Below are 13,850 nucleotides of genomic sequence, written 5' to 3'. Positions count from 1 at the left end.
GACCAGTGGGAAATGAGAAAGCGCCTAAACATAAGGTGCGGGGATTTGCTGAAGGTTAGTATTTTTTTTTTAGCAATTTTCAATTAATTTTTAAGTGCAGTTTTTAGTCTCTTTTTGATGTGTCATGTTTTAAACAAAGCTGCTTTGCTTTTGATACTTCCTGGTATTTGGTTTTGACAAACCTTTATTGATACAGTCATGTGCGAATTACATCCTTTCTTCATACGCTTCTGCCATGAAAATGCACTAAAAACACACGTGCATTTTTTACCTGCGAACTTTTGGTATCTTATTCAAGTCTATGGGAAAAATCCGCACAGAAAACTCAGCGCACCCGCAAGAGAAAATGACAAATCATGTACCCCAGGTCAGTTTACGCTGAGTAAAAAAGGAGCACAGTGACATGAGATTTCTATAAATCCTATCCACTCTGCTGGAACTGTAAGATGCTGCATTTTTTGACGCAGTGAAAACTCATGGTGGGCATGTAGCCGTAACCAAAATTGGACCAAAAGACTCATAATAAATTATAACAATATAGAAAGCATAAAAGAATACCAAATAATAGAAAAATACCTATAAATTACTCTTAAAGAAAAATAATGAAAAATACACATATACAAATATATACATTTTTATTAGATACACAAAAGCAAAACACACAATTACTGAAAAAAATATTAAAAACACTCCATAAAAAAAACAAAAAGGCAGTGTGTTCAATAGTGAATCCCAGTATGGCAGAATATAGTATAAATTTTAAAAAATATAACCTATGTCAATATGGCAGCAAGGGTATAATAAAGAGGGCAAATGTCACCAGACATGATACAAAATATGTGACAATCAATGATTAGAATAAAATACACAAAAGGCAGACTACTGTAAAAATCGGACGAGTGCTATCCTTCGTTGGGGAGTGGATACTTGGTGATTGACTTGGGTAATTTTTTATTCATTATTTATTCACTAAGTACAACGATATTATAACACATAGACTATGATAGGATTTTGACCTGACACATCCATCTGGTTCACATCAATATTTTTTATAGTGCGCTACTTAGCATTAGAAAATTGGTAGATGTATGCACTTACACTTTTACCTAAATTAATTTTTCATGTTTGTTTACAGTTATTTAATAATTATCTGTGTGATTTATTAATTATTTTTGCATTTACTTAATTGTGTTTATTAATATCATTGTTAGATTTTTTATTATTATTATTATTATTATTATTATTATTATATACCCATTTTCCATGTATCCGTTTACTTGTGCTCACTTTCCCTGGAATTTTCTGTACAGTTATTATATGAAATTAACAATGTGCATCTTTTAAACTATTTAATAAATAAGTTATTTTAATCTATTTAAGTGTGGTGTTTCTTCTTGTAGGTTGTATAGTTCTCCTTTTACACACACATATTTTTGATTTTTGTAAATCGATAGTAATCTCATGTCTATGGGTCCGTGGAAAAAAAATGGACTTCACTCAGTTCCATTTTCATGGACTGACAGAATGGAGAAGATGGAGACAGTTTTTTTTAAATTTTCCACATACAAGAAAATCGGATCAAACTGAACAAACTCTGGTCAGAGTGTGATTAGCATAATCGGCATGGTTTTGTTGGATGAGAGAAAATCGGTCCTGTAATCCTAGCCTAATCGCACTGTCAGACGGCCTTATAAATCGGAACGCAGTACACGGACTGGCCGGTGGCTCTCCCAACCCGATCGTGACAGCTGCCTAGAAATACTTGAACCTGTTATTCTCGAGTCGAGCTAGTCGCCAGCCAGTCCATGCACTGCATTCAGACCTCACTCCAATTTTATACGGCTGTCTGACTGCGTCCTAAACATGATACAACAATTTTCATAGAGATCCAAGATTAGAATATAAACAAATGAATCCCTCGAATCAAGACACCAATCAATAATATTAAATAGTCTCACTAATAAACAGCTGCTCCAAAAGGGGTCAAGCACATTAGTAACACAATTGCCATAAACACCCGAAGTCAAAAAAGACCATAATACTCACCACACACCATAATTAGTGAACCATATGATTCCCCTTGTCCAGTACTCGCCTGGACATTTATAGTCTATGGATGGTCCGGACATAGTTTAACCGGTTCCCGACCGCCCACTGTAGATAAACGTCGGCGCTTGCTGGGCTCTGTGCAGCGCCGACATTTAAAAATGGTGGGTGGTCTCGCAGCGCTCAGGACTCCCAGGTCTCTGACAGGGGACATCATCGGGACCTGATTGGATCAGGTCCCAGTGATGTTAACCCTTTGCTATGTTCTATATGCCGCGATCTATAGTGATCGCGGCATATAGAAGATAGACAGAGGAGAGGGGGTCGTCTTACTTACCTCTCCGACGACCCCTGATACCTTCCAGGACCTGGGGTTGCTATGGCAGCTGGAGGTCACATGACCGCCTCCAGATCTGCCATATATGGTGTCCTGCCTGGCTCAGCCTGCAGCTGAAGCCTGGCAGGAGACTCTGACTGTGAAACAGTCAGCGAAGATCTCATGTAATGTAATACATGTCTATTACATTACATGAGATCAGTGATCAGAAAAATAAAAATTAATGTCCCATACAGGGACTAAGTAAAAATGTAAAAAAAATGTAAAAAAAAATGTTTTTAAACTGTTAAAAAAAATCACAAAATAAATAAAAATAAATAAATAAAATATTAAACCAATAAATCCGTATATTTTTACAAAACCAAAAAACATATTTGGTATCGCCGCGTCCGAAACAACCCGAGCTATAAAACTGTCACACTAATTAACTCCTTCTGTGCACACCGTAATAAAAATAAATAAAAAACGGAGCAAAAAAATATGCTTTTTCATCATATCGCCAAACAAAAAGTGGAAAAAAATGCGATCAAAAAGCAAAATAGAAATAAAAATGGTACTGCTGAAAACGTCATCTTGTTCCGCAAAAAAAAAGCCGCCATACAGCTCCATCAGCCGAAAAATAAAAAAATAGCGCTCAGAATAAAGCAATGCAAAAAAAATATTTTTTTCTATAAAATTGTTTTATTGTGTAAAAGCGCCAAAACCTAAAAAAAAAATACAGTAAGTGTAGTATCGCTGTAAACGTACTGACCCAAAGAATAACGCTGCCTGATCACTTTTACCACACGCAGAACGGCATAAAAAAAAACCTCAAAAAACAATTCCTGAATTGCTGTTTTTTGCTAATTTTACCTCCCAAAAAACGGAATAGAAAGCAATCAAAAAATGTCACGTACCCAAAAATGGTACCAATAAAAATGTCAACTCGTCCCGCAAAAAACAAGCCATGACATGACTCTGTCGGCCGAAATATGGAAAAATTATAGCTCTCAAAATATGGTGATGCAAAAACTAGATTTTGCAAAAAAAAGCGTCTTTTAGTGTGTGACAGCTGTCAGTCATAAAAACCCGATATAAATCTGGTATCTCTGTAATGACCCGAAGAATAAAGTAATCTAATCAGTTATATCACACTAGGAACGGCGTAAAAAATAAATAAAACCAATTCTTCACCTGCTACTCATTTGTTTATTATGTCTCCCAAAGATCGCAGTAAGGCTCTGCCCACATTTATCCTGCGCTCAGCGCTGAGCGCTTACACCAGAGTTTCCGTGTAAATCTCTGAAATACGTGATTCAGCCGGAACCCATGACGGAAGATTCCCTGTAATGAGGCAGATATAGGCCACTGTGGACGCCGTCTAGCCTGGGATCCCACGGTGTCATTTGTTTTAGGCGTGCATAAAAGTGCGGTTGGCCACAGTTTTGTGCACTTCTGAAAAAAAGGACACCGCTAAACAGAGGCCAGACGGAGTCCAGAGTAACTCTGCTGCCTCATTACAGTGAATGGATCCCGCAGGGGTTTCATTTGAATTACATCACTTGGAAATTTAGATGCAAACCCCGATCTAAGTGCTCAGCCTAGAGCGCCGGATAAATGTTACGTAAAATGTTCCCAATAAAAGCTTCAACTCAGTCCTCAAAAAAAGCTAGTCCCCACTCAGGTCCATCATCTGTTAAAAATATAAGGGACTTCCAAGTTACAGGTAGCAGAAAGGCTCTGGAAAAGCGAAATGGCCCTTGCCCCCCAAAAGAAATTCAGAAAATTTTGTGCTCCCAAATCCAAATGCCTATTCTACAATAATTTGTTCTCCAATTGTCAAATAGCACTCCGTCCCCTCCAGATCTCGCCGTATGGCTGAGCGGTACGATACAGCCACATATGGGGTATTGCCACTTTTAGAAGAAATTGTGTGACACATTTCGGCACCATTTTTACCCATTGCCCTGTGTGAAAATGTAAAATCTGAGGGTAAAACATTTTTTTGTGGTAAAAATATAATTATGCTTTTTTCACTGCCCAATGGTATAAATTTAAAAATTAAAAATACTCACTACTTCCCTAGATGAATTCCTTGAGATGTGTAGTTTACAAAATGGGGTCACTTGTGGGGGTTTCTGCTGTTTCGGCATGTCAGCGACTCTTCAAATGTGACATGGTGTCTGCCACCCATCCCAGCCAACATAGCGCTCCTTTCTCTTCCGAACCCTGCCGTACACCAAAGCAGTGGTTTTCCCCCACATATGGGGGGTATCGGCGTACTCAGGAGAAATTGCACAACAAATTTCATGGTGCAATTTATCCTGTTACCCTTATGATAATACAAAATTAGGGAATGAAAAACATTTTTGTGGGAAAAATGTGAAAATTTTATTTTTATGGCTCAATATTATAAACTTCTGTGAAGCAGCTGGGGGTGCAAGGTGCTCACCACACATCTAGATAAGTTCCCTAAGGGGTCTAGTTTCCAAAATGGTGGCACTTGTGGGGGGATTCCACTGTTTAGGCACATTAGGGGCTCCCCAAATGCGACATGGCGTCTGCTAATTATTCAAACAAATTTTACATTCAAAAAGTCAAATGGCGCTCCTTCCCTTTCAAACCCTGCCATGCGCCCAAACAGTAATTTGCCTCCACATATGGGGTATCGGCGTGTTCAGGATAAATTGCACAACGAATTTCATGGTGCAATTTATCCTATTACCCTTATGATAATGCAAAATTAAGGAATGAAAAACGGTTTTGTGGGAAAAATGTGAAAATTTTATTTTTACAGCTCAATATTATAATCTTCTGTGAAGCACCTTGGGGTTCAAGGTGCTTACCACACATCTAGATAAGTTCCCTAAGGGGTCTAGTTTCCAAAATGGTGTCACTTGTGGGGGGTTTCCACTGTTTAGGCACATCAGGGGCTCCCCAAATGCAACATGGCATCCGCTAATTATTCAAACAAATTTTACATTCAAAAAGTCTAATGGCGCTCCTTCCCTTCCGAACCCTGCAGTGCGCCCAAACAGTGGTTTTCCCTCAGATATGGGGTATCAGCACGCTCAAGAGAAAATGCACAAAAAATTTTGGGGTCCATTTTTTCCTGTTACCCATGTGAAAATAAAAAAAATTGGGTCTGAAGTAACATTTTTGTGAAAAAAGTTAAATGTTAATTTTTTTCTTCCACATTCCAAAAATTCCTGTGAAGCACCTGAAGGGTTAATAAACTTCTTGAATGTGGTTCTGAGCACCTTGAGGGGTGCAGTTTTTAGAATGGTGTCACTTTTTGGTATTTTCTGTAATAAAGACCCCTCAAAGTGACTTCAAATATGATGTGGTCCCTAAAAAAATGTTTTTGTAAATTTTGTTGGAAAAATGAGAAATCGCTGGTCAACTTTTAACTCTTATAGCTCCCTAACAAAAAAAAATGTTGGTTCCAAAATTGTGCTGATGTAAAGTAGACATGTGGGAAATGTTATTTATTAACTATTTTGTGTGACATATCTCTCTGATTTAAGGGCATGAAAATTCAAAGTTTGAAAATTGCTAAATTTTCGCCAAATTTCTGATTTTTTCACAAATAAACGCAAGTGATATCGAAGAAATTTTACCTCAGTCATGAAGTACAATATGTCATAAAAAAAACAGTCTCAGAATCAGGGGAATACGTTGAAGCGTTCCAGAGTAATTACTTCATAAAGTGACAGTGGTCAGAATTGAAAAAATTGGCCTGGTCACGAAGACAAAAACAGGCTCTTGTGCGAAGTGGTTAAGTAAGAAGTATAAATATTGTGTGTAAAGAATAAGAATTTTCGACATGGATTTGACTGCAGAACATCTGCAGGGTTAGGCCATGGCCCCACTATCGGTATTTGGTCAGTATTCAGTCAGTATTTTTTCTCAGAAGTCGGAGCCAAAACCAGGAGTGGGTGATAAATGCAAAATTGGTGACGTTTCAGTTATACCTTTCCTCTGATTGTTCCTCATCTGGTTTTGGCTTAGAAATACTGAGGTAAAAAACTGACCAAATACTGAATGTGTGACTGTGGCCTCATTCTTCTGCTCCTCAAGTGCCCCAAAGTTGGCCCCTAAGGCCACGTGCACAGGTTGAATATTTGGTGAGTTTTTTATCTCAGTATGTGTAAGCCAAAACCAGGAGTGGGTGATAAATGCAGAAGTGGTGACGTATTTCTATTATACTTTTCCTCTGATTGTTCCTCCCGTTTGGCTGAGTACAGTGCCACAGTGCTCTGTTGCGCAGACGATTCACTGTGGACTCCCCGGCGCCTGCGCAAGAGAGCACTGTGGCACTGCGCTCAGCCAAACGGGCCTGGGAGGAAACAAAGTGCACTCCCTGTGAGCCGCGCTTTGTGCATGTGCCGTGAGGTAAGGGGGAAAAAAGCGCTCGTCACAGGGACGTGTGACATGCGGGGAGTGGGGGAAATATGGTAAACATGGACATAGGCGGGGAATTGGTGGAATAATAAGCAGATGGGTGGGGATAGCCTGGCGTCCCCCGGACGACAAGCCTGTGGAAAACCAAGAAGATAAAACTACATTTCTCTGCATTCAGGCCTCTACTATGGGCCATACAGGTATGTGTAGATTTACTTTTCTATACCCTGTATACCCATAGTAGAGGTCTGATAACTCCAAAGTGGTGACAGATTCCCTTTAAAGTACATGAGAAACTTAGGTCTGCTCCATCTGTGTGTAGTTGCAGAATATTAACCCTTCACATCATAGACTACATATCCAGAACTGAGAGAGAGGCACTGTAGCCACTTGTTTGCGCTTATCCAAGTGGGTGATTCATGTACAGAGATGCAGCAGAGTTGAGTTTGTCCTTGGCACTGTTCAGTCTTAGCTTCCCCCAGGGCTAAGGTTCAGGTCTCTGCACTAGTCCTGGATCTTCATACCATGGTCACGGCTAAGTGGTTTATTAGTGTCCCCTGTAGTTATATGGAGATCATGATGACTGACAAGGAGTGTGCATGTACTTTTACATAGGACTGACCGTTGATGATCGTGATACAGCTTCAACATACATGAGAAACATAGCTGTGCTCCATCTGTACTGTCCCATGTAGTGTAAGCTCCAGAAAGAATCCATCCAGAGAGGTAAGAGACCCTTTTCTGGGCAGGGGCTGCAGAGCTTAGTTTGTCATTCGCACAGTACAGTGTGAACTCTGGTTTCTTACACTTGGGGCACAGTCCAGTTCTCTGCACCAGTTGTGTCTACATAACCTGGTCAGGGCACAGAGGCTTTCTAGTGCCCCTTTTGCACCCAGGCACATTCCCTGCTTGCACCCCTTTAGCTGGACCCCTAGTACTAAGGCTAAATGCCCACGATGCAGAAATGCTGCGGAGCGTTTCTGCATCTCCCTGGCAGAAAAAACGCATGCGGATTTTACATGCGTTTTTCCCGCCAGGTAGAAGCGTTTTTAACATGCGATTTTGCATGCGGGTTGTCAAGTGCTTTCCAAGCGATTTTAGCATCACTTGGAAAAGTGCTTGACAACTTGGTCACACTATATAAATCCATGCAACTCGCATGGATTTATGTTGTGTGACCAAGTTACGATGCAGCAAATGCAGCATTAATAGTAAAAAAAAAAAAAGAATAAAAATGGTGAAAAATAAAAAAAGCACATTATACTCACCTTCCGATGGCCCCCGGTCTCCTTCTCTGGTGCGTCCGGTGTCTTTGGCTGCTCGCGGTGGTGTAAAAGGACCTTCCATGACGTCATTTAGTCATATGACAGGTCACACGACCGCCGACGTCAGCGGTCGCGTGACCTGTCACATGACTAAATGACGCCATGGAAGGTCCTTTTATCACCACGAGCAGCCGAAGAGCCAGCAGCGTCGCCGGGAGCAGACACAGGGCCATCAGAAGGTAAGTATGTGTTTTGTTTTTTTATTTTAATTCTTTTTTAACTACAGGTACTATGGTACCCGGGTCTGGAGGAGAGTCTCCTCTTCTCCAGACCCGGGTACCATTCGCGCATTGAATCGCATAATATCCGCATGTGTACGTGTAGTCATGCGGATGTTATACGGTCCAATGCAAGTCAATGGCAGCGATTTTGCCGCGATTCTGCAAAATTAATGGTCGTGCTGCGGATTTTCCCGCAATGATAATCCGCAGCGGAAATTTACGCAGCATGTGCACAGCACATGCGGATTATCATTGGGAAATATGGCAGACAACTTAACATGCATTTTTAATGCGTTTTCGCGGTGGAAATGCAGCCGCGGAAACGCATTAAATCCGCATCGTGGGCACGCAGCCTAAAGATGACATTCATTATGATAAGTGTGTGACAAGTACTCTTTACATAGGACTGACAGTTGATGATAATGCTGCTTCAAAGTAGATGATAAACTTGGCTCTTCTCCATCTGTAGCACTGTATATAGATGTAGAACATTAACCATTTGCATCGTACACTCCATCCACAAATAAGAGAAAGGACCACTAAGTGCCACTGGCTTGTACCCACCCCCTCCAGATGGGTGACTGGTGTAGAAAGAAGCTGCAGGGCTGAGTTTGTTATTTGGCACAGCTCACATTCACATCATGATATGTGCGATGTTTAACACATGACTGAGATTTGAGGAAAAGGACTTGCATAAATTCCCCCGCTGTACAGTATTGTAGAATTTACAATAGATATCGCTCATGTAATGTAAGAAGTGAAATCTTTGGCCTTGTACTATATATATATATACAGTACAGACCAAAAGTTTGGACACACCTTCTCATTTAAAGCTTTTTCTGTATTTTCATGACTATGAAAATTGTACATTCACACTGAAGGCATCAAAACCATGAATTAACACATGTGGAATTATATACTTAACAAAAAAGTGTACAGAAAAAAATCTTTAAATGAGGTGTGTTCAAACTTTTGGTCTGTACTGTATATATATATATATATATATATATATATATATATATATATATATATATATCTGCAGTATCTGTGCATCATGAATGGTGGTATGTGTTAAAGGGGCCCACTGAGACTCTTTCACCCGGGGCCCACAAAACCTGGAGCCAGCCCGATATTTTATAGATCATTCACACTGGCAAGAAGATATGCCTGGAATAGTGAAATATGTTGTGCAAAATTAAGATCTTATCCCACATGGTGAAATCCATGATAAATTAGTAGAATTGTTTTTTTTTTATCTCCTCTCCCAACAAAAGCAAATAATAAATAAAAAAACAGGCAACATTTGTAGGCAATTGTATGAGGGTATCTGAGATCAGGAGCTAAGGGGTTAAAGAAGCTTTCCCCCATTCACAGAGCAGAACATAAGTCAGATACAGGTCCCTGCTGCAGGCTGTCCTCACACTCTCGTGACCTCGTCCCTATAGTCAGCAGTGCTCGGGGGAACACCCCGCACCTGAGCTGCCGCCCGCTAATGTGTGAATGCAGCCCAAGACGCAGGATTTCATTACCTCCAAGAACAGGGAGGAAGTCAGGGAGGGGCCGGCATCCAGTGTCTGCGGGAGACATTGCACTGAAGTCAGGCGGCCGGGGACGGAGTCCGCTTCACAGAGGATCACACCCATCGGGGAAGAGGAGACCGACAGCGGCTGATAACTGCCCGCCCACCTGTGACTGCGGAGGGGAATCCTCCGGTACAGACAGCGCGGCCGTGCAGGTGTGACCGAGGAGCTCCGTGCAGAGGACGGGCTGCTATGTGAGATGAGGTGCAGGAATGCCAGTCTGCTGACAATATGCTGCCTGGCTGCTTTCTTCTCCCTGTCCTGGTACACAGCCTGGTACAGAGACAAAGGTAAGGTGGCCGGGCCAGGGGACACGACCTGTCATGTCGGCGGATGCACCGCACCTGCTCTCCACTGCTCTCTGCATCTGGTGTCCCATGTGGTAGGAAGTCCACTATATGAGAGGGTGTAATGTGCTCCTACAGGGCATCAGTCCTGACAGCCTGGACACTGCCACTACTACAGGGCATCAGTCCTGACAGCCTGGACACTGCCACTACTACAGGGCATCAGTCCTGACAGCCTGGACACTGCCACTACTACAGGGCATCAGTCCTGACAGCCTGGGCACTGCCACTACTACAGGGCATCAGTCCTGACAGCCTGGGCACTGCCACTACTACAGGGCATCAGTCCTGACAGCCTGGGCACTGCCACTACTACAGGGCATCAGTCCTGACAGCCTGGGCACTGCCACTACTACAGGGCATCAGTCCTGACAGCCTGGGCACTGCCTCTACTGGGCACCAGTCCTGACAGCCTGGACACTGCCTCTCTACTGGGCACCAGTCCTGACAGCCTGGGCACTGCCACTACTACAGGGCATCAGTCCTGACAGCCTGGGCACTGCCACTACTACAGGGCATCAGTCCTGACAGCCTGGGCACTGCCACTACTACAGGGCATCAGTCCTGACAGCCTGGGCACTGCCACTACTACAGGGCACCAGTCCTGACAGCCTGGACACTGCCACTACTACAGGGCATCAGTCCTGACAGCCTGGGCACTGCCACTACTACAGGGCATCAGTCCTGACAGCCTGGGCACTGCCACTACTACAGGGCACCAGTCCTGACAGCCTGGACACTGCCACTACTACAGGGCACCAGTCCTGACAGCCTGGACACTGCCGCTCTACAGGGCATCAGTCCATATTTCATGGGTTGTGCCACAGGAGCTAAAGCGCACAATTCCTTACAAGTCTATGGGGCATCAGCGCTCTCTAGAGAAGATGTGCTGTGTGGTTCTCGGCTCTTGTGACGTTACATTTATAAGGGGATTTAGTCTTAGTAGTGAAGTCTTTTGGCTTCAACCCTCACTGGTATACAAGTGAATGACAAGGCATCACTTGTGGGGATCCACGGCGTATAGAAAGATTGCAGATACAAGTTCTAGCAACTTTTAAATGCTGTAAATGTTTTCATATTTTCCTTATCAGACTAGTTGTTGGGATGTGCAGAAATTCACTAATAGAACTAATGCCAATGAAGGCTTTTGTTCCATTGTATTATATAAGTGATATGGTCGGAGGGTCAGATGGTGTTTAATACCCCAGTCTTAAACCCCAAGTCCACTGATGTAAGGTGCGCCAAATGTTTAAGCCCCATTCACTTTTGTTTTATAGTGTCAGGCTGCCACGAAAAGGCTCAACTTTTTTGTGCAAAATATACCATGCACCAAGTTTTGCAACTTGCCTACATGGGAGGACTCTTTCGAATCCCAAAGTTGTTAAAAGACTCTCATAAAGACTGAACACATGCACAGTTGTTCTCATATTGCTGTGCATATGTTTTGTGTTTTTTTGCTTTTCCAAGCAGGTTACAGGCGGATCTGTGGGTATGCAGATTGTGTTGTGGAAAGTTCTGAAAATAATCTCATTGATCTAAAAAAAATTCATTCAGATAAATGGAATCCTGTTTAAGTTGCAGAAATTTCTCAAAAAAACAAAAATAAACTTAGTGTGGGAATTCACCCGTGCAATCCCATCAGTTGTACGCTTCCTTGTGCTATTCATTTATAAAAATGGAAGCATAGTTTCTTTGATAAGTACACACTTGTGTTTTAAAAACTGATCTATGTCCCCGATATAAAAGCATGTCCTATATTCCTCCATTTTGCTGATTAGACTACTCCATTAAAGTCTATGGGGTTCTGTGAAAAATGGCTGAAAAACGGAAGCCACCCTTTTTACTTCAGTGTTCCATCCATGTTTCATCCATTATTAACGGATCCATTGCTAAAGTTTACCTCCTTCAGTGTTTAAAAACGGATGAGAAATAAATGGATACAAAAGGGATGACACATGGTCGAAAAACGGTCTGGTCTTCTCAGGTGTACAAACTTAGGACTCATACAGACATTTGTGAAATTCGGTCCGAGCACAGACCGCAATACATGGGCTGGCATTCTGTCTGCCAACGTGAGATCCTCATAGGCATATAAACTTTCATAAGTTGAAGGTAGACATAAAGTTAATCAAATTTAACCTATAACCTAACATGTTGACCCAGGAAAAAGGAGTTGCTAATTGCTCCTTATTAGAGACAAAATTCCTTCCCGACTCCGCATATGGCAATCAGATTAGTTCCCTGGATCCAATCCAAGAATCTATTGCCCATAACCTTGTACTTTTGTAGTAAATGAACCATTACAACATCCTATGGCAGAGAGTTCCATAATCTCACTGCTCTTGCAGTAAAGAACCGGCGTCTGTGATAAACTTTCTTTACTCTAGACGTAGAGGATGCCCCTTTGTCACTGTGACAGGCTTCGTTGTAAAAAGATCATTAGAAAGATCTCTGTACTGTGCCCTCATATATCAGTACATTATAATAAGATTGCTGCTATGCCTTCGTTTTTTCAAACTGAATAACCCCAAGTTTAATAACATGTCTTGGTATTGCAGTCCACCCTTCCCCTTAATAACATGGGTCGCTCTTCTCTGCACCCGCTGTAGTTCAACTATATTTTTCTTATCCACTGGGGTCCAAAATTGTACACAGTATTGGCCGAACTAGTGACTTGTATAGAGAGAAAACTATGTTCTTGACATCAGCATCTATGCCTCTTTTAGGCTGTGTGCCCACGATGCGTTTTTTAAGAGTTTCCGCAGCGGCAATTCCGCTGTAGAAACGATTAAACGCATGGTAGAAGGCCTGCCATGTTCCCCAATGATAATCCGTATGTGCTGTGCACATGCTACGGAAATTTCCACTGCGGATTATCATTGCGGAAAAATACGCAGCACTACCAATTATTTTGCGGAAGCGCAGCATTTTCGCTGCCGTTGACTTGCATTGGAACGCATGGAATCCGCATCACTGCATATGTAGATGCGCATTCCATGCGTTACAATGTGCGGATGGTACCCGGTTTTGGAGAAGAGGAGACTCAACTCCGGACCCGGGTACCATAGTACCTGTAAAAAAAAAAAAAAAAAAAAAGAACAATAAAATAAAACATATACATTATACTTACCTTCTGATGGCCCCGGTGTCTTTGTCCTGGCTCGCCGGCAGCTCACGGTGGACTCAAGGACCTGCCATGATGTCATTTAGTCATGTGACGGGTCACACTACTGCTGACGTCGGCAGGTCCTTTAGTGTACCGTAAGCTGCCGGCAAGCCAGGACGCATCGTATAAGGACACCGGGGGCCATCAGAAGGTAAGTATATATTTATTTTTTATTTTTTACCATTCTTTCAGTCACACTATATAAATCCATGCCGGTTGCATGGATATATATAATGTGACCAAGTTGACAAGCACTTTCCAAGTGATGCTAAAATCGCTTGGAAAGCGCTTGTCAACCCGCATGCGGAAATGCAAGTGAAGAACGCTTCACGTCTGCATGTTCCTAGCAGGAAAAACGCATGTACAATCCGCATGTGTTTTTTCTGCCAGGGAGATGCAGAAACGCTCAGGAAAAAATCTGGAGCATTTCTGCATCGTGGGCACA

At 42.2% G+C, this 13,850-nt stretch overlaps 1 protein-coding gene across 1 annotated transcript in view; it reads left to right on the top strand.

Moving 5' to 3' along the window:
* The first annotated feature begins 9,719 nt into the window (after positions 1-9,719).
* MGAT4D (MGAT4 family member D) overlaps positions 9,720-13,850 on the top strand; it is a 147,371-nt gene continuing 143,240 nt past the window's right edge. The window contains exon 1 of the mRNA XM_073642043.1: positions 9,720-10,182. Within this exon, the coding sequence (XP_073498144.1) occupies positions 10,092-10,182 (91 nt within the window). The 5' untranslated portion in view covers positions 9,720-10,091. The remainder of the gene's footprint in view (positions 10,183-13,850) is intronic.

The sequence above is a fragment of the Phyllobates terribilis genome, unplaced genomic scaffold (genome assembly GCF_046119375.1).
Source record: "Phyllobates terribilis strain yellow unplaced genomic scaffold, ASM4611937v1 Scaffold_1__5_contigs__length_1240528914, whole genome shotgun sequence".
NCBI lineage: Eukaryota > Metazoa > Chordata > Amphibia > Anura > Dendrobatidae > Phyllobates > Phyllobates terribilis.
The sequence above is the reverse complement of the archived record's forward strand: the minus strand, read 5'-3'. Positions and strand labels throughout refer to the sequence as shown.